The sequence below is a fragment of the Peromyscus maniculatus genome, chromosome 6 (assembly GCF_049852395.1).
Source record: "Peromyscus maniculatus bairdii isolate BWxNUB_F1_BW_parent chromosome 6, HU_Pman_BW_mat_3.1, whole genome shotgun sequence".
NCBI lineage: Eukaryota > Metazoa > Chordata > Mammalia > Rodentia > Cricetidae > Peromyscus > Peromyscus maniculatus.
Genome location: NC_134857.1, coordinates 113,145,843 through 113,167,523, shown reverse-complemented (window position 1 = coordinate 113,167,523; position 21,681 = coordinate 113,145,843). Strand labels below are relative to the sequence as shown.

The window sequence follows — 21,681 nt, the reverse complement described above, 5'->3', positions numbered from 1 at the left end:
CCATCAAAATGTATACTCTTGGTGTTTTTGGCCTTAAAAACCAAGTTTTTAGTCCTAACTGATGTTTGTTTGTTTTGGTTTTTCGAGACAGGGTTTCTTTGTGTAGCTTTGCACCTTTCCTGGAACTCGCTTTGGAGACCAGGCTGGCCTCGAACTCACAGAGATCCGCCTGCCTCTGCCTCCCGGGTGCTGGAATTAAAGGCGTGCGCCACCACTGCCAGGCCCTAACTGATGTTTTATCTACTAATTTATCTCTATGTGAAGATTTTGTTGAATATATTTAAATCATGTGACCCTGACTATGCAGTCTATTTTCACAAGATTATCTTTATGACTCAAAAATGTGTTTTACATTTATTACACATGGGTCCAGATGTCAGATTTTTGCTAGGCATTGTGGATTTGCTTACTTCACAAGTACTAGGCTCACTAGTTAGTGAGGTGATGAGGTCAGAAATTGCTCCAGATTGATTCCCACAACAAAATCATCCAATGAGCTCACTGTTTATAATATAACCACACAGAGGCATCAAGAGATCAGTGTGATTTCTACATGTTTAGAAATAAAGTAAAAAGCAAATATAAAACACAAACAGCAACTGTCACATAATAAAAGCTAGGAAGGGATGTACACAGAGATAAAGCTGTTCCTAAGTATCTGGTACAAATTTTACATAGGGCCGGGTGGTGGTGGCACAGGCCTTTAATCCCAGCACCCGGGAGGCAGAGGCAGGCGGATCTCTGTGAGTTCGAGGCCAGCCTGGACTACCAAGTGAGTTCCAGGAAAAGGCGCAAAGCTACACAGAGAAACCCTGTCTCGAAAAACCAAAAAAAAAAAAAAAAAAAAAAAATTTACATGTGATATCAGCCTATAGGATCCATCATTCTACTTTTTGAGTGTGTGTTGGAGGTGAGAAAGGATGAAGTGAGAGAATTTTTATTTGAAAAGCAATCTTAGACATTTTGGAAAGTAACCATAATCAGAGGTATCATCTACACAGATTTTCTTCCATCTCATACAGTTTTCTTTTTACATGGGTTGTTTGCTTAACTATGTAGAAGACTTTAAATGTGATACAATCCTCATTTGTCTGTGGTGGGTCTAGCGAGAGCAGGAGGGAAAACCCCCAAGACTGGCAGAAAGACTGCAGAGAATGAAGAGAATGGACCTGACTTTGTTCTTAGCAGTGGTTATGTGGGTATACCTAGATCAAAGTTAGACTGAATTCCATAAATGCCACTTCACACATGTTCATGGGCAGGTTGTATTTAGGAATATATGCAATTTGTGTGTGTGTGTGTGTGTGTGTGTGTGTGTGTGTGTGTGTGTGTGTGTGTGTGAATATTAGTGGAAACAATTAGTGGAAAAGGAGGCCATGAATTTGAAAGAGCAGGGTGGGGGGTTGGAGGGAGAAAAGGGAAGGAAGAAATTTGGGACCTGGGAGGGTAAGTCAGTGGTAGGGTGCTTACTTCAGTATGTGAAGCCCTGAGTTTGATCCCTGGCATCACACAAGCATGTGCCTGGACACACACACACACACACACACACACACACACACACACACACATTTTCCCTCAGCAATATTGTCAAATGAAACTTGTGTGCCCTATTTTTTTGGCATTTCATTATTTTCTAGATATAGAAGTGCAAAATAGTATCAAATAATCTCAATAGTCTCCAGTACCTTCCCACTCACACACATATTCTTCTCAGGTTGAATTTGAACACAGAGCTCCCGAGTGCCGTTTGGGTCTGAAGGAAGGCCGACCATTCTCAGGGGTCACTGCATGTGTGGACTTCTCTGCTCACTCCCACAGAGACCTGCACAACATGGCGAATGGCTGTACAGTGGTAAGTGGCACCCTATGACCCCAGCAACATCTGCTGGTGAAAAGCACGGGTTGTGTGGTGCTGGCTCAGAACAGATGCGGATTGATTGTCTTCCAAAGTGACCTTCCTGGGGCACTACTAGCACTCTCTCTTATGAGTGGGACATTAGGAGAAATGTGGACAACCACACGAGAACTTGGGCATTCTTAGCAAGAATCTAAATCATGTCTGTACAGTGTTATTTCAAATGACTTATGAAGAAAACCAAAATTGGGGCTGGGGAGATAGCTTCGTAGTTGAAAGTGTTTGCTGCTCTTGTGGAGGACCTGGGTTCCATTCCCAGCACCCATGGCTCACAGGCACCTCTAACTCCAGGTCTAGAGGATTTGGTACATTCTCCTGGTTTTTGCAGTCATGCTAACATACACATAGACAACCCATACATACATACAGTTAAAAATCTTCTTAAAAAATTAAATTTCAGCTTTAAGTATGTAGTGAATTATAACCAAACAAGTGGGAAAATAAAACACACACTCACACCTTCACTAGCACGTGCAAGACAAGGTACTGATTCTCCTAGCAGAGAAATACAAATGAAAAGCATGTTATCACTGTCGGCATGTTATCGCCACCACAGTTTGTAATGCGCAGTTGAGGAAGTGGTTCAGCTAGGAAAGGCTGACAGAACTGAATTGGATCCCCTGTGCCTTGTAAAAAAAATCCAGTGCTGTAGCAGGTGACTAAGGATGCCTAAGCACTTCCTCCAGCATAGAGGAAGTAGAGACAGAAGGATCTCTAAAGCTTGCTATCCAGCTATCCAGGCAAATCAGTGTATTTTAGGCTCAGTGAGATAGTAAGGTGGTAAGTAATTGACACCCAGTGTCATGCTCATGACACATGCTCAGTAAGTCCAAAGGAGCTCATGATGATGCCTACATATTCCAGTCGCCAAGACAGATTAACACATCCTTGGTTATAAACATATAAAGCTCTGATGCAGAGCTATCAGCCCTAGTTAGATTCAGGAAAACAAGCTGCTCATCACCCTGGTCAACCCCAGCCATTTGTGACCACTATATTCTGTAAGGTGGAAGAAACCCACTAACTCAGCCATGCCGTCTGTTCTTCATTCCAGCAAGGTGATTGGAGTGGGAAGTGAGAGAGCCTGCCTTTGAGTGATCACAGGTTCTACAGGCAAGATGGAAAGGCACTCTCCATGAGAGCTGAGTAGTGATAGATATGTATTTGGAGACATGAAGTTTGGAAAGCATTCTTCACAATTCCTCACATTAGTCATTTAGAAAGATCACATTCCTTTTAAGGGGGAATCTCCCACATTCATTTTTATATCTGTGGCCAGGTTGTTTTTATGTCAATTGGCATCTTGTAAATTTTTCTTTCTTTTTTTTTTCTTTCTTTTTTTATTTTTTGGGGATTGTTGTAGGGGTAGGGTTCAAGACAAGGTTTCTCTGTTAGACTTGCCAGTCCTAGAACTTGCTCTGTAGATTAGGCTAGCCTCAAACTAACCAAGATCCACCTGCCTCCTGAGTTCTGGGATTAAAGTCATGTACCACCACTGCCTGGCTGTAAAGTTTCTTGAGCATAGTAAATTTTTAAAACATGGATGGTTAGGAGTCAGGTCTGAGAGAAGCTGAACTGTGTTGTATTGTCATCCTTTGCCAGCCCATTGCATATAGTGGTCACATGGTTAACCTCCTGAAAGAAAAAAATGATATGTCATGTGGGAAGCAGGAGATTGCTTCATTTCATCTGGAAGAAGTAGATCTTCCCTGAGTTCTAGCTAGAAGTACATGACAAATAGCCACTTCATAGCGATTCCTGATAGATAGACTTGAAAAAGTATAAATGCGAGGTGCTCTATGTCCTCCATTTGTACATTGTCTTCACTAATGACAGGCAGATCTGTATGCATGTCCTTGATCCAGCACACATGTGGGTGCTGGGAGGGAGAAACCTCAGCATGTACACTTTGTTTTGGTCCTGCCACTGAGCCTGGAACGCCTTCCCTCCCCATCAGGTGTGCACCCTCACTAGGGAAGACAATCGGGAAATTGGAGTGAAGCCGGAGGATGAGCAGCTCCATGTCTTGCCCATGTACATACTTGCTCCTGTGGATGAGTTTGGGAGTGCTGAAGGTCAGGAGGAGAAGATACGAAATGGGTCCATTGAGGTTTTGACCTCTTTTCGGAAGAAGAAGATAAAGTTAGCAGTGCGGGCCAAGAGTGACCGACAAAGAAAACTGGAGGCCAGGAAAGCTGCAGCTGAAAAACTTGCTTCCCTGGAGAACTGCTCAAAAGGGAATGAAAAGGACAAGTCTTCCTCACGTACAAAGCAGATGGAAACTGCAAGTCATATGAAGCAGCTGCCAGGTAAACTCCATGTGACAGGTGCTAGCTGTTACCTGGGGCTGTCAACAATCATGGTCTGAGTCTACACCACAGTCTTTGCTCAAGTGGCCAGGCTGAGGCTGCACTGGGGTTGTCGGAGTTTGGTGTACCTTCCATCTCAAACTGGAAAGACATTCTACAGGTCGTTTACATGTCGAAAGTAACAGGAGTCATGCATTGACAGTTCACCAAGGTTAAGGAGGGAGCATTTGGACACAGATCCAGTGGAGCCAGAGGAAGGTCACAAGACTTCAATATGTCAGAAACTATGCAAGTAAAGCCTCTCAGAATGCAAAACAGCACATCGACAAACAGTAGAAGGGAAGACAGGAAACTTAGGCCAACTCAAAGTCATTAAGCCTAGATATAGATAATTCAAATAGTACTGCACTGAAATGAGTTTGCAAATGCAATTTACAGGATAGAGGGGAAGATGAGTATATTTTTCCATAGACAAGTTTGATCTAGTTTAGGTAAGGTTCCACACTCATCAGAAGAGTGGTAGTCCTACTAAAGAATGGACATAGATAGAGCTCCTTGCTTTATGTCTACAATTAGAGCTACTAAATAGGAATCCAGTTTTTAGAAAGTATTGGCTTGACCCCAACAACAAGAATGTTGTTTAAATGTACCTTACCACTGATTTGTTTACAGCCGATCCTCTTTGCTTTGAGAGATGAACATCTCCTTCTTACTGGTTTCTGTGATGGAAAGCTGTTCATGCCTCAGAATTGCCACTGCAGGTCCAGTTTGTAGCTTACAAGTCTACAAGGTGTTCTCTGCAATTGTATAAAATGCTTTTTAGAGCCGGGTGGTGGTGGCGCACGCCTTTAATCCCAGCACTCAGGAGGCAGAGGCAGGCGGATCTCTGTGAGTTTGAGGCCCGCCTGGGCTACAGAGCCAGATCCAGGAAAGGTGCAAAGCTACACAGAGAAACCCTGTCTCGAATAACAAAAAAAAAAAAAAAAAAAAAAAAAAAAAAAAAAACACTAAGATGCTTTTTAAGGACAGATAAATGCCATTCTTCTTGTCATTTTAATTCTACAACCAAGTCCTGTCAGGTGCCAGATATTTGAGGGTCGAGTCAAATGAAACATGTTCCCTTCCTCCAGGAACAGTAGAGGTAAGGGGGGCACTACTGTAATCCAGTCCCTCCTTACCAGACTACGTTTGCATAGAAGATGAGGACATGGCCTAAGTGGAGGAAATGGAGGGAGATAGGCAGAGGCATTTTGAGTGACTCTGGACATACTTTTTTTTTTTCAAAGTTCAGCATGTATTATTCTAATACTTCAGACACAAAAGATTATGTTGACAATGTTCATCTTTGCTTGGGGGGATTGATTGCCAGTGCTGTTGCATGTATTTAAGTCTCTCCACTGGTGCTCTTAAAATAACAGTCCACTGTATTTGTTCCTGCTCTCTCCTTAGAACAACTGCGGCTTTCAGGATCAGTCATTCAGCAGCCCCAGCCACTCCAGAGGTACCTTCAGCAAGTGCCACAGTCACACCAGCCACAGCCACCACAGACACAGCCACCACAGACACAGCCACAGCATAACTTGCCCAGTAACACTCAGTCTGAGTCCATTGGCTCTTACTCCACCAACCCGTACATGAGACGGCCCAATCCACTTAGTCCTTATCCAAACTCTTCACACACTTCAGATATTTATGGAGATGCCAACCATGTGAACCTTTATCCCACCTCATCTCAAGCTGCAAGTTCATATTTGAGTCCTTCTGACCCCATGAACCCCTACCCTGGGCATTTCAATCAGAATAACCAATATGCAGCATATCAGTGCAATGGGAATGTGTCCATGGACAACTGCTCTCCTTTCTTAGGTTCTTACTCCCAGTCTCAGCCTGGGGATCTGTGTAGATATCCAGGCCAGGACCATCTCACCAAGCTGAACCTCCCACCAATCCACACATTTTACCAACAGAGGTATTTAAGTTATGGAAACCAAAACATGCAGGGAGATGCCTTTACCAACTGTCCCATAAATCCAAATGTACACTACCTGGCAACTATTTCTGCTTATCCCACCCCTGAGATGGATGGCCATTTCACGGGAGCTGCCTCCAGATTACCACACAGCATGAGCAATCCAAACACTGACGTCAGAAACAGTGAGCATCATCCACCTTCTCACACGACCCACAGCTACACCACAGCAGCCGCGGGCAGGACGAACAGCTCCAACGACGCCTTCCACAAGGAGGACGCCATGCTCTCGCACACAGTGAATGGGCTATCAAGGGTGCTTCCAGGGTTTAATCACGGTAGTCCTGCTTCTGCCCAAGGTCTATTACCCAATCTGCCTGAGAGCAGTCAGGAGAAGCAGCCTGGGGCAGCAAGCCAGGACATGGCTTCTTCTGTGGAGGAGGCTGCTTCTGTGGAGGTTTGGTCAGACAGTGAGCACTGCTTTCTGGATCCTGACATTGGAGGTGTGGCTGTGGCTCTAACTCATGGATCAATTCTCATTGAGTGTGCAAAGCGAGAGTATCATGCCACCACCAAAGTCAATAATCCTAAAAGAGGTAACGCCGCAAGGATCTCACTTGTATTTTATCAGCATAAGAGCCTGAATGACCCAAAACATGGTTTGGCTCGCTGGGAAGCCAAAGTGGCAGAAAAGAACCGAGGGAAAGAGGAAGAGTGTGGACCAGACCACGTGTCTCAGAAAAGCCATGGCAAAAGGGTGAAACGTGAGCCCACAGAGTTGCAGGAACCTTCTGAGCCCAGTTACCTGCGCTTCATCCAGTCCCTTGCTGAGAACACAGGGTCCCTGACCACAAACTCCACAGTGACTACATCTCCATATGCCTGCACTCGGGTCACGGGGCCTTACAACACATTTAAATGATGCTGCCCCTTGTGCCAGACCAAGAACAACCTCTCTTTCATGGCATGGGCCGTAGGGGCAGGTCACAGCATCCATGACAAATGCAGTGTGTGTGTGTGTATGTGTGCATTGGGGGCATGTCAGCTCACCAGCAAAATAGGGATTAATTTTACCATTGCACTTAATCTCCACTGACTTCCCAAGTGGTCACTGGAGGCATTCAGGAAGAAGACCAAAGCATCCTATGCAAAGGGAAGGTGAGAAGAAAGTGCTCTACAATTCCTATTTTCAAAACCACTGGTTCTCTTATTGGCTATGGTCTTTTGTGTGTGAGATGCTCCCCGACCACTCGACACATGTGACCACTTCTGAAACCGAGTTTGCATAGTCATGGGACACAGTACTGTAGTAGGACAGTTGCAGGAATCATCTGGTGCTGATCTATGATGTACCGAATACTGGAATTGTGGCTTTTTAGCATGCAGTTTTTACTGTAATATCTTAATATTAACTTATTTATCCAAGTAGCTACAGGAAGATTACGTGAATAATGGAAAAACACTGAATTCGTTTGGGTGTTACATGAAATGGTGCTACAAAAATGGTGTCTTTAATAGCTGAAGAATTGATGCCTTTTTATCACGCTACCAGTACAGTCTTGGTGCCCTTGAAGAACTGGGGTACCTTCCATTTACATTTCTGTCTTATTCTTATACAGCTTACTTTTTAAAATGTGGACATTTTAAAGGCCTGGATTGTGCTCATCCAGTGATGTCTTTGTAGGACTATAAACATAATGTATACATATACACATTTTTATATGTGCAAATATGTGTATATTGAAATATTTTAAGTGGTGTTTTAGAAGCACTTTGCCTACCTAAGCTTTGGCAACTTGAACAATGCTAAGGTACTGAGATGTTTTTTTTAAAAAGTTTACTTTCATTTAGGATTAAAAGATTATTTTTTTTAAAGGAAAGCTTTTAAAACATTTGCTTTTAGCCATGTATCTGCTGATGAGCAGTATTCTTTGTTGACACGCCTGTAAAATCCAAACCGAAGCTGAACAGATGTGTTAGTCCACAAAACACATGCTTTCTGGTGCTCATCTTACATGCTATACTAATGGTATGACAAGTTCATTGCTTCTGTGTGTCCAGTTTCAGATTCTCTGCTAATGCAGGCAATAACTAGCTGAACGCTACAGAGCCAGCCAAGCTTGTCCACTTAAGCTGTCTGGTGGGCCTGTATATTCTTCAGGACAGCAGCAGGCTGCCTCTGTGTGACTCATGCATTGCAATGTCATTTCTTTGCTCAAGTGTTCTAGTTACCAGGAAGCTGGAGTGGACTGATGCCTGCGTCAGATGAGTAGACAGGGTTGAGTCCATATGAATCTGTTGGTTGCATAACAAAATCCCTAAACAAAATAGGCAGCTGGTTTGCTGTGGTGATTTCAAATCATAATTTGTATAAAAAGATAAAAGTTGTATAGTAAATTAAATTGTAAAACAAAACTTTTTTAATGAAATGCTTTAGTATTTTAGTACTGTAAAAAATTAAATATATACATATGTATATATAGTATATATATATATATATGAGATTGAAACAAAATTCACATCACGATGGTGCTACTCAGACTGCTACACAGATGCTAATGTGAGCTAAGAATTGATTATAAGTTTGAGTGATGTTCCTACTTGTCATATACCTCAACACTAGTTTGGCAATGGGATATATTGAACTAAGTGAAAGCTTATAGCATTGTATACCACCATTTTTAAAAAAGTCTTTTTATTATTAAAACATACCGTTTTTTAATACTTGATTTCTTAGCAAGTATAACTTGAATTTCAAACTTTTTGTTCTAAAAATTCAGGGATATTTCAGCTCGTTCTCCTTATGCCAACATGTCATCTGTGTTTATGTAAAGTTGTCAGTTAATATATTTTTCAGGGATTTAATTCTTATTTCAAATCCCTCCTATTTTGTTTGTACATGGACTGATAGCTGCAACTAATTTTGTAAACTTGTTGACTTTTGATTATAAAGAAAAGCATTTTTAAAGTTTGGAGAGTTTCAGTGATTTTAAAAAGTAAACAATTTAAAATAGAATACACTGACCTGATAAAGGGAAACTTGTGAAAGAAAAGGTCATCATGTGGCTGTTGGCCAAGTCCTCAAAGGTTTTTTGATCTAGTAATGACTACAGGTTCCTGTCCATGAGTGTCTTTAAACAGTGCTAGAACCTGCTGGTGTGCTGTGCAATAGGACTCTTGTTACATTGTGGCCTAAATATGGTGTTGCTTACTAGCTTTTCAATTAGCTTTATGATCAGTGGAGACCTTTGTAATTAATTGGTCACATTTTGTCATTAAAACTTTCCAAATGTCTCCTTGGTGCACACACACACACACTAAACGTAAGTTTAATGGTTTTCACACCATGATGTTGAGTCCACAACATCGGGTTCCTGCAGGTGCATTTGGCAATGTTGAGCCATCCATTCATGAGGAATGCTTGCTTTTGTATGTCACCCACTGTCATTTGTCAAACTGCTGGCCAACAGGAACAGGGAGTGCGGTTTAGAGAGGGTGGGTCGTGTAGGAAGAGAGGCAATTAAATGACATGCAACCTCTCAATTAGATCAATGGAAAGCAGCCCAGTGATTGGCTTCTATAGGAGTAGGTTGACTACAGAGCCATACTTGAAAGTGTTTCTGCATGGTGTCAACATTGCTTGAATGAAATTTTCATCTTGATTGACGAACAGTGAGGGAGAGTTCACTTTACAAAGGTAGTTGTTAACTTAGGAAAAGGTTTTGCAGTTTGACACTAAGATATTGAACTTCTGTGTGCATTTTTCTATGGATTATTTTTTTAACTTAGTTTCATTCATGAGATACTGGGTTTGTTTATAAAATCTGAGGGTGGTTATAAATACTGTAAGTATTGTAATGTTATGCAGGCTATTTGAAAGCTGTTTATTATTATATCATTCCTGATAATGCTATGTGAGTGTTTTTAATAAAATTTATATTTATTTAATGCACTCGAAGTATCCTATTGCAGAAGTTTCTGTTCTATAAATAAGGTAAAATGGGATGAAGTGGGTTTTGTTTTACAGTTCCTTTTACACAGTTCCTTCCACATGTTCAATGAAATCAAAATGAATACCCCAAAGCTGTTTCTCTGCTCATCACCCCCTCTTCTGCTCTCTTTCAGCCTATTTATTTCCTCTACACATAAAGACAGGTAATAGGGAATGGAGTGACCACAGCAGCTGACCCTAGGATGTCATTTCAGCTGTCAGCATCAGCTGGTACACATTCTCAGGCTTAAGCCCTGGTCTGAGTCGGTAATCGAAGCCTGTTCGTGCTAACTCCTAAATGTCCACGGCCTGCCTATGCAAGGCCTTCAAGAGTCTGGTGCAGGAAAGGTTGCCTGAGCAGTACCAGCTCTACCTGTCCCATGTGGCTTCGGGAGGCTTGAAGCAGCAGTGCCTTCAGCCCAGCCTCATCTATTCTTTGCATGTCCATCATGTCAGTTTGCAACCCCACAGCACTCGGGTTGCAATGCTTCCCAGATCCACAGGGCATGGTTAACAATTATGAGAGTCTTGTAGCTTAACTATTCCAAAATTAGAGGGCAATCATTTTCATCATGCCTATAATAAGGGAACTTCCTCTTCCATATTTTTTTCTTTTGGCCTAGGGACAAATTTGACTCAAGTGGTTCAAGCTTTGGGCCCTGGTAACTTTCAGCTCATTGACAGATGCCTTCCATGACTGCTCCAAGCCTGTATGCCATGAGCAGCCACCCAGTAGCTTTTTGAAAGTTGAATCCCCTGGGCATCATCTACTCAAACCTCCATGAGTTCCCACCGTCCACTTAATGTAAGGTCAGAGAGCCGCAGTCAAACACTACACACCTGAAAGGTGTGTCCCCCCCCTCCCCCGCTAGCTCCCTCCGCACACTGATCGCACAAACCTCCAGAAGCTGGGCATGTTGTCAGCACACTACAGAAGGGGCTGGAGACAAGCTTGCAGCCGAGCTTACAGGGCACTCGAATGGCTAGACAGCCGGAAGTGACCGATGAGCCAGCGTTCACCAAGTGCCATTGGCCCCTTACCTCTCCTAAAACCGCCTAAACCAAACCCGTGCAAAGCTGCCCTTAGTGTAAGCGGCTGCCTCCCGCATCCTCGAGTTGCTTTAACATCCAGACAGTTCCCACATCGGAGAACTGTACTTTCGCTTTATAGCTTTAACTCCTGCCTGATCTGCTGCAGGAGAACCAGGACACGGGAGAAATGACTTGATTCAACAAGATGCATGCCCCCTGTGTCCCAAGAGCTCTAAATTGATGCTGTTGGTTTGAAAAGCCACTGGGAGGTGAGCATTCTGTCAGAGACTGGGGCGGAGGGGAGGGGAGGGCACGGAACATTTCTTTCCGGAATTCAGATGAGGGCTGCCCTTGTTCCATGAAACATTTGCTTGACTTCTATCACTCATCTGGCCAGGGGGTGCCTCCTTCCAGGAGAAATGAACATAATACTGAGAAAGGGATTAACTGTAATTTACATTATTCTGGTTTTTGCAGTGTGTTTCAGAACTAAGGTTCTTTTATTCTGATCCATTTGAGTCACTCTTCCTAACATACACATGCGCTGAATATGCTCTTGGCAGCTTCTCTTTCTGCAACTTCAATGATGCTTAATCTACTCAACTTGACACTGTATTCTCTAATCAATTCTTAATTCAAGCTGAAATGAGAGGTCTACTTATGTATTGGGTGAAATGCGCACTACGGAAAAGGACTTTGCTTCTTCTCCCCTCTCTAGATGAATCCAGATGTGTTAAAACTACAGGACTGAGGATTCATAGGCAAAAAAAACTCTTGCTTTTATCCCTTGTGTAGGAGAAATGTGTGTTAATGTGATGCTCTAACCCAGTGGTTCTAAACTTGTGGGTTTAGACCAAATAAACTATCTCCAAAAAAATTCTTACATTACAATTCATAACAGTAGCAAAATTATAGTTAAGAAGTAGCAATGAAAACAATTTTATGGTTGGGTCACCACAACATGAGGAACTCATTAAAGGGTCGAAGCAATGGGAAGGTTGAGAACCATTGCCCTAACCGTCTCAGTGGCCATTTGTTGTTGTTTGAGCCAGGATCTCTCTATGTAGTCTGCTGTCTTGCAGCTCCCTACGTAGGCCAGGTTGGCCTTAGATCTTCCTGTCTCTGCCTCCCAGGTGCTGAGATTCAAGGCGTGTACCACCATGCCCAACCACAGTGGACTTAAAGATTTTATGTGTATAAATGTTTTGCCTACATGCACATGTATGTAGCAGGTGTGTGCCTGGTGCCTTCAGAGGGGGGAGGAGGGTGTCATCCCCTAGCACTGAAGTTACACATGTCTACCATTTGTCCTGTGATGTTGGGAACAGAACCACAGTCCTCTGCAAGAACAGCAAATGCCTTTCACCACTGAGGCATCTGTTCAGTCCCACAGTAGTCTCTCGATTGGAGCTTTAAGAAATGTAATGCTAGAGACAGCATCTGGCTTTGGATTTAGTCTGATAGTGTCACTGAACCATATCTGGAAGATCAGCACACTGCAGCCACCATAGCTATGGTGAGGATCAGGTAGGAATATAATTTTTTTTTCGTTTATTTTTGAGACAAGGTTTCTCTGTGTAACAGCTTTGGCTGTCCTGGAACTCACTCTGTAGACCAGGCTGGCCTCGAACTCAAAGAGATGTGCCTGCTTCTGCCTCCTGAGTGCTGGGATTTAAGGTGTGTGCCACTGCCACATCTGTCAACATCTCCTTTGCCTCATGCTTGAAGATTCCTTCCAGTGACTAGCCTCAGAGCTCCACTAGTAGATGCTACAGTGGATAGGATCCTGACTTCCTACTTGAGTATTATGCTTTGAGTGACAAGGACAAGTGACCTTCACAGGTTCTTGTGTTTGACCCAATGGTCTCCAACAGATGGGGCTACTCTGGGAGTGTATGGAGTCTTGCAGGCCCAAAGAAGGCTAAGGAGGATATCTTTGTATGATTCTGGCCTTGGTTCAACTTCTAGGAGTCCATTGTCAATAAAATATAGGGAGAAACACTATGGTTTCTGTTAATCACCTCTCTCAGTTTCTGCCACCCCCTTCCTACCCACATTTGAATGCACCTGTTGAGGAACTAAGAATGAGTTCAACAAAGGGGTGCTGTCTTTCCTGTCCCAGCCACTCCTATGGCTATAGCATAAGTGGCTGGCCAGAGGAGAAGCATTTCAAAGCCCACAGCATCTCAGGCTGTCAGTACCCATGGCCCTTGATAGTGGCTGGAGTGCCATCAAAAGAGCCTGGGGAAAGCCCCAACATATAACTCAAGTCAACACTCCCGTTGAGGGAGTAGCCACGCTGGGCACTGCACACATTGTTGTTCGTACCATACCTGCCTGCACCGCTAGTGCTCTCTCTTGTAAATCACACAGAGGCAGCGGTCCTCTTCTATGACATCATGGTGCATAACCTTGCAATGCCACTGTTCACAGCCAAAGAAAGGAAGAACAATAAAGTCTGGGAAGAATCAAAGCCAATATTCTCTAAGAAGGTGTTGTGCCAAGGTACATTTTCAATGAAAAGTCCTAAAACTAAGAAGGCAACTAAAAAAAAAATTAGTAGAGATCTCTGATCTACCAAATATAAAAATCTACATATAGGCAAAAACATATAGTATGCAAAACTAATATGTATTAGGAATGTAACTGTTGGCTGGGTGGTGGTGGCCTACACCTTTAACCCCAGCACGCTGGAGGCAAAGGCAGGCAAATCTCTCTGAATTTGAATCTACAGCATGAGTTCCAGATAGCCATGGTTACATAGAAAAACTCTGTCTTGAAAAATGTAGAAGAGGAGGAGGTGGGGGAGGAGGAGAAGAGGAAGAGGAAGGAGGAGGCGAAGAGGAGGTGGAGGAGGAAGAGAGAAGGAGTGGAGGAGGAGGAAGAGGAAAAGAGGAGGAGGAGGAAGAGAGGAGGAGCAGAGGAGGAGGAGAATGTCACTGTCTAGCAACAGATGACAATAACCAAATGGAGAAAATATCTGAAAGAATTTTAGAAAGGACCTGCAAGTAGAAATTCTTGCCACACAGCCTGACTTTAATCTCTGGAACTTGTGGTGGAAGAAGAGAACTAGCCTTTAAATGCAAGCCATGACAGTTGTACGTATATGCACACATACACACAGTAATAATTTTTAAAGGAAAAATTATAAATGTTTATAAAACATTTTAATGAGATCCAAGAGAGTATAGATAAACACTTACATAAATTAGGAAGACAAAGATATGAATGTGAAATTTAGCAAAGAAATGGAAATTTTGAAAAAAGTTAACAGACTTTAGAAATAAAGAGCTCAATAAGACAAATAATAAAGTTGAGGACTGAGGATATGGTTAAGTGTGTGTGTGTGTGTGTGTGTTTGTGTGTGTGTGTTTGTGTGTGTGTGTGTGTGTGTGTGTGTGTGTGTGTGTGTGTGTGTGTGTGTGTGAATATCAATTGCCATGCAATTCTAGTAACCTGAGTTCAGATCCCCAGAACCCAGGTAAAAGACATACCTAACATTGCAAGCATCTGAAATCCTCGTGTCCATTGTGGGACATGGGAAGCAGAGAATCTAGTGGGCCAGCTAGCCTAGATTTCATAGCAATGAACAAGAAAGATCCTGTATCAAAAATAGGTGGAAGGTAAGGACTCCTACCCAAGGTTGTCCTCTGACCTTTACATGGGCAGTTTAGCATGCATGACCTCCTTCCTGATGAGTACAACACACACACACACGGACAAAAAATGAATAAACAAGTCATGATAGAAGACTAGATCAAGCAATCAGAATCTGTTGAAGACAAAACATATGAAAGACAGGAAAAGAAAAGGAGGAGGAGGATTTAATTCAAGATATTTCTAGAACTATAAATGAAAAATAAATCTGCAATTTTTTAAAACCTAAAAGCAAAAATAAGTATTTAAGGGCATGTAAGACTCATTCAATAAAATGCCAGAAATTTCCTAAGCTTGGGATTCCCATCTTCAGACATGTCCATGAAAGGCTTAGAGTTCTCTAAACAGAAGTGAGCAGAAAAGATGCTTAGCAAGTGTATTATACCCAAGTGACTAAAGCATAAGCCAAAGAAAAGAAAATGAAAATATACAAGGGAAAAGCACTATCACATTTAATTGTTGCTCATATTAGATTAACTACAGAATTATCCATAAAGTCCCGAAATCTATGGCAGAATGCTATGATACATTCTAGGTCCTGAAAGGAAATTACCTACAGCCATGATTACTATAACAAGGTAAATCTTGAGAAATGAGGAAGAAACAATGACTTTACAACATGAGACAAAATGAAGGAATTGATGATAACCAGGTAGCCATACAAAGATGCTGAGATAGTCCTCCATCCAGAAAGGAAAAACAATTATCATGAATGCATGTGCAGGTATAGATTCAGGAAAAGACAATGGTTGAGACTACAAAACAAGTCTTAAATTCATAGAGGTGAAACTGGGGCCAGGTAAAATGACACAATGAAAGCTACTACACGGTCCAAGTGACCATGAGAAGGAAAATAGAGAAATGAAAGAGACTATTCCAAACAGGAAAAGAAGAGCTTCTAAAGCTCATAAAGACTCAAAACAACGAAGACTAGGCAGCTAAGAAGTGCAGAGGGAAAAGGTGCCACGCCAAAACACAACAAATTTAACACAGCTCTTGCCACATGGCTTTCCAGTGGGGGACAGGAACGAGAAGCCAGGGGAAAGCCAGATGCCCCAGGTAAAAAGAGATGGTCACTTTTGTCCTAAGAACCAACCTACAACCCTTCCTATACCCACATCTATAGATGTAACTAACCGTCTTATTAAATAAGAAACACAGAAACAATGTAAAGGAGAAAGCCGAGAGGTCAGAGCTCAGAGCTAAAATCTCACCCTTCCTCCTGCTGTCCCAGCTTCGCGAAAAGAGACCTACTTCCTGTCGGTTCGTTTTTTTATAGTATGTTGTTCTGCCTTTTCATTGGTTGTAAACCCAAACACATGACTGCCTCGTCACTGTCTGAATGTACAGCCCCCTAGGTCTTAAAGGCATATGTCTCCAATGCTGGCTATATCCCTGAACACACAGAGATCTTATGGGATTAAAGGCGTGTGCCACCATCGCCACACTCTTGCTATGGCTCTAATAGCTCTGACCCTGAACACACAGATATCTATGGGATTAAAGGCGTGTGCCACCACCGCCACACTCTTGCTATGGCTCTAATAGCTCTGACCCCCAGACAACTTTATTTATTAACATGCAATCAAAATAATAATTCAGTACAATTAGATTACCACCACACACATCCAATTGTGAATTTCTGTGAGACTATGACTCTAAGTGACAGAATCATTCTATATGACTCACAGGGCAGTGGTCAGTGCCCACACTGAGAGAGGACCTATTATATAAAACTGAGCTACTTTGGGGGCCTGAGAACAGGGACAGCCAGTGAACTAACTTGCTGTAGCTCCAGATGTGACAGCCTGGAGAGGCAACTGTGCAGACTAGGGGGCTGGTCACAGACAAGCTGAGCAGTGCAGCAGATAGGAAACTCAGCTCAGACAGTAAAGTGTACTGAGAAATGGAGCCCTGAACGTAGTGACCAGGAGCCAACCTCATCAACTAAGAGTAACTGGAGTCTGGTGACCTGAGGTAAGCAGGTAGATCAGCTTCAGCAGTCATATAACTACCATTCTGTGTCATGGAGTCAAGGACTTTCAGGCTTTAGTGGACTGCTTGGTGTCTACAGACATGTAACCAGTACAGCATTACTATTTAGCAGGTTTTGAAGCTATGAAAACAGATCTTCCACGTGTATAGGTCACACTGCTATTGTGATCTACTTCCAGCACACTCAGGAGACATCTCAGAAGCCCATTGGAACTCACTATGAAATATTTAAGGCCAGAAAACAACTTTAGTAAATACCAAAGGCTTTAAATAACTACTCACATCTTATCAGATCACAGTGGACTAGAACTAGACATCAATAGTGAGAGAAACTACACAAATACTTAGAAACTGAACAATAACTCTTGAATGATGAGTGTATCACTGAATAAGCTGGGGAGAAAAAATGTAAACTCCTAGAATCAGATGAAATGAACACTATTTACTTTGTTACACATTAAGACACGTCTAAAACAAAAGTTTATGATCAGTGAGTGATTATTTTATTGATTGATTGATTGATTGATTGATTGATTGATTTTTTCAAGACAAGGTTTCTCTGCATTGCTTTGTGCCTTTCCTGGAACTCACTCTGTAGCCCAGGCTGGCCTCAAAGTCACAGAGATCCACCTGCCTCTGCCTCCGAAGTGCTGGGATTAAAGGCATACACCACTACCACCCGGCAAGTGATTATTTTTAAAAAAGAGGTGGAGGGGCTGGAGAGAGAGACCCATGGGAAAGAGTACTTTCTGCTCTTGTAGCTTAGTTCCAATACCCAATAAAAGAAATTAAAAAATAAAAGAAATAAATGAATTTAAAAATCAGAACTGGGGCTGGAGAGATGCATTAGAGTTTGAGTGCTTGATTCTCTTACAGAGCACCACAGTTCAGTTCTTAGCATGCACATATCAGCTCCAAGCATTTATAAGTCCAGTTCAAGGTGATCCATCATCCTCTTTTACCTTTCACAGACATCATGAATGCACATGGCACACATACACACATGAACGCAAAATAATCAAATGCAAAAAAAAAGTAGAATTAAAAAAAAGAAATCAGGATTTTTTTTTCTAGTTTTACCCATTTGCTTTCAGATTTTACAATGTCGTTGGTTTTTACCACTGAATAATACTTCATTGTATAAATGTATCTATCATATTTTCTTTTCCATTCTTTGGTTGAGGGGCATCTAGGTTGTTTCCAGGTTCTCACTGTTATGAATAACTCTGCTATGAACATAGTTGAGCAAGTATCCTTGTGATATGGTTGCACATCCTTTGGGTATATGTGTGGTGGTATTGTGCTCCCCAAAATATTGTGCAAGCTAATAAACTTGTCTGGGATCAGAGACAGAATAGCCACAATATTAAACATAGAGGATAGGCAGTGGTAGCACACGCCTTTAATACTAGCATTCCAGAGGCAGAAATCCATGTGTTCAAGGATACAGCCAAGCATGGTGACTCATGCCTTTAATCCCAGGGAGTGGTGGTAGAAAGCAGAAAGATATATAAGGCGTGAGGACCAGAAACTAGAAGCATTTGGCTGGTTAAGCATTCAGGTTTTGAGCAGCACAGTTCAGCTGAGAGCCATTCGGATATGAGGACACAGAGGTTTCCAGTCTGTGGAAACAAGATCAGGTGAGAAGTTGGCCAGGTGAGGTTAGCTGTGGCTTGTTCTGTCTCTCTGATCTTCCAGTGTTTACCCCAATACCTGGCTCAGGTTTGATTTTATTAATAAAAACTTTTAATATTCATGCTACATATATGCCCAAGATTGGTATAGCTGTGTCTTGAGGTAGATTGATTCCTAATTTTCTGAGAAACTGCCATACTGATTTCCAAAGTGACTGTACAAGTTTGCACTCCCACCAGCAGTGGAGGAGTGTTCCCCTTACTCCACATCCTCTCCAACATAGGCTGTCAATAGTGTTTTTTATCTTAGCCATTCTGACAGGTGTAAGATGGTGTTTCAGAATCATTTTGATTTGCATTTCTTTGATGGCTAAGGATATTGAGCTATTGTATAATAGAGCTTGAAATCAAGGGTGCTGATACCTTCAAAAGTTCTTTTATAGTACAGGATTTTTTGGCTATCCTGGCTTTTTTGTTTTTCCATATAAGGTTGAGTATTGTTCTTTCAAGGTCTGTAAAGAATTGTGTTGGGATTTTAATAGGGATTGCATTGAATCTGTAGATTGCTTTTGGTAGGATGGCCATTCTACTTTGTTAATCCTACCATTCCATGAACAATGAGATCTTTCCAACTTCCGATATCCTCTTCAATTTTTTTCTTCATAGACTTAAAGTTCTTATCATACAGGTCTTTCACTTGCTTGGTTAGAGTTACACCAAGATATTTTACATTATTTGAGGCTATTGTGAAGGGTGTTGTTTCCATGATTTCTTTCTCGGTCCATTTATCATTTGTATATAAGCTATAGGAGTTCCCTGGTAGAATTTTTTGGGTCACTTATGTATACTATCATATCATCTGCAAAGAGGTATACCTTAACTTATTCCTTTCTAATTTATATCACCTTGATCTCCTTCAGTTGTCTTATTGCTCTAGCTAAAACTTAAAGGACTATATTGAATCGCTATGGAGAGAATGGGCATCCTTGTCTTGTTTCTAATTTTTGTGGAATTGCTTTGAGTTCCTTTCCATTTAATCTGATGTTGGATGTATATTGCTTTTATTATGTTTACGTATGTTTTTTTTTTGTTTTTTTTTTTTTGTTTTTTTTTTTTTTGTTTTTTTTTTTTGTTTTTTTTTTTTGTTTTTTCGAGACAGGGTTTCTCTGTGTAGCTTTGCGCCTTTCCTGGAGCTCACTTGGTAGCCCAGGCTGGCCTCGAACTCACAAAGATCCGCCTGCCTCTGCCTCCCGAGTGCTGGGATTAAAGGCGTGCGCCACCACGCCCGGCTCACGTATGTTCTTTTTATCTATGACCTCTCCAATACTTTTATCATGAAAGGATATTGGATTTTGTTGAAGACTTTTTCAGCATCTAATGAAATGATCATGTTTTTTTTTCCCTTCAGTTTGTTTATATGGAGGTTTACATTGACAGATATTTCATATATTGAGACATACCTGCATCTCTGGGATGAAGCCTACTTGATCATAGTGGATTATCTTTTTGATATATTCTTGGATTTGGCTTGCCAGTATTTTATTGAACATTTTTGCATCAATGTTCATGAGGGAAATTGGTCTGTAATTCTCTACCTTTGTTGAGTCTTTGTGTGGTTTGGTTATAAGGGTCACTGTGGCCTCATGAAAAGAATTTGGCAATGTTTCTTCTGTTTCTATATTGTGGTATAATTTTATGAGTATTGGCATAAAGTCTACAATCCACAGAACCAGATAGGCTAGGTAACAAGGAGGGCTCAAAGGGAGATGCTCCAATCTCCTTAAGAAGAGGAAATAGAAGAGATCTCATGGGTGGATTGTGGATAGTAAAATGAAGGATTGGGTTGGGGAGTGGATGGAGGGGGAGAGTACTGAAAGAGATGACTGGAAAGAGGAGTGCATTTCAGGGTCATGTAGAAACCTGGTGCAAGGGAAACTCCCAGGAATCTACAAGGATGACCTCAGATAAGACTCCTAGTGATAGCAGATACACAGACTGAAATGGCCATTTCCTGTTACCAGCAAAGACTTCCAGTGGGCAGATTGGAACACCAACCCAGCCACATAACCATCAACCTAGAGTGTGTCCTGCTTATTTGATGTGCTGGGGTAAGGGTGGCACAGAGGTTGTGGGAGTGGCCAATCAATCCAGCCAGAGACCCATGCCATAAAAATGAGCCCACCCCTGGCACTGTTTGGAGTGCCATGACCCAGAGTCTGGATGGCCAGAGACCTAGGATAGAACCAAACATGATGGGAGTAACAATGAAAAAAAGTCAACATAATGATGCAATATTCATTGGTGCCTACCCCAATTGTCATCAGAAATGCTTCATCCAGTAACTGATGGAAACAAATGCAGAGACCCATAGTCAGACAGTAGGTGGATTTCAGGGAATCCTGCTGGAGAGGCAGGAAAGATTGTATAAGCCAAAAGGATCAAGAACATTACAAGAAAACCCACTGAATCAACTAACCTGAGCTCATAGGAGCTCACAGAGACTGAACTGACAACTAGAGAGCCTGCATGGGACTGAACTAGGCATTCTGCACATATGTTACAGTTGTGTAGCTTGGTCTTCTTGTGGGACACCTAACAGTGGGAGGGAGGACTGTCCCTAACTCTTTGGCTGGCTTTGGAGAACCTATTCCTCATACTGGGTTGCCTTGCCCAGTCCTAATACAAGGCAAGGTGCTTTGTTTTACTACAACTTGATATGCCATGTTTTGTTGATGTCCATGGAAGGACTGACCCTTTCTGAATAAAACAGAGGAGTGGATTGGGGTGACAGCTAGAGAGGCAATGGGTGGAGAGAATGGGAGGAGAGGAAGGAGGGGAAACTGCAGTTGGGATGTAAAATAAATAAGTTTAAGAATCCAGGCAACTAGACATCAAAATACCAAGTAATCCAATTAAAATATGGGGTACAGATTTAAACAGAGAATTCTCAATGGAAGAATCTCAAATGACCAAGATACACTTAAAGAATTGTTCAACATCTTTAGCTATCAGGGAAATGCAAATCAAAATTACTCTGAAATACCATCTTACACCTGTCAGAATGGCTAAGATCAAAAACACTATTGACAGCCTATGTTGGAGAGGATGTGGAGTAAGGGGAACACTCCTCCACTACTGGTGGGAGTGCAAACTTGTACAGTCACTTTGGAAATCAGTAT

General features: G+C 42.0%; 1 protein-coding gene and 1 long non-coding RNA gene across 7 annotated transcripts in view; one reads left to right on the top strand and one right to left on the bottom strand.

The window, feature by feature from the left end:
• Positions 1-10,145, top strand: part of Tet2 (tet methylcytosine dioxygenase 2) — a 53,969-nt gene extending 43,824 nt beyond the window's left edge. For 2 of the 5 annotated variants that reach the window (XR_013052375.1, XR_013052373.1), the window contains exon 8: positions 1,715-1,774. Coding sequence is in view for 1 of the 5 variants with exons in the window: in XM_006970351.4 (XP_006970413.1) it covers positions 1,715-1,852; positions 3,873-4,224; positions 5,674-7,115 (1,932 nt within the window). In the remaining 4 variants the exon portion in view is untranslated. Of the gene's footprint in view, positions 1-1,714; positions 1,853-3,872; positions 4,225-5,673 lie in introns of those variants that run through there. The other 3 variants (XM_006970351.4, XR_006073536.2, XR_006073535.2) reach the window with 3 other exon arrangements.
• The window catches only part of LOC143273994 (uncharacterized), an 88,839-nt gene that overhangs the window by 43,719 nt on the left and 23,439 nt on the right, over positions 1-21,681 (bottom strand). Inside the window, exons 1-2 of one of the 2 annotated variants that reach the window (XR_013052377.1) lie at positions 13,550-13,639; positions 4,880-5,021 (exon numbers count right to left, since the gene is read on the bottom strand). This is a non-coding gene — a long non-coding RNA (uncharacterized LOC143273994). Of the gene's footprint in view, positions 1-4,879; positions 5,022-13,549; positions 13,640-21,681 lie in introns of those variants that run through there. The other variant, XR_013052376.1, reaches the window with a different exon arrangement.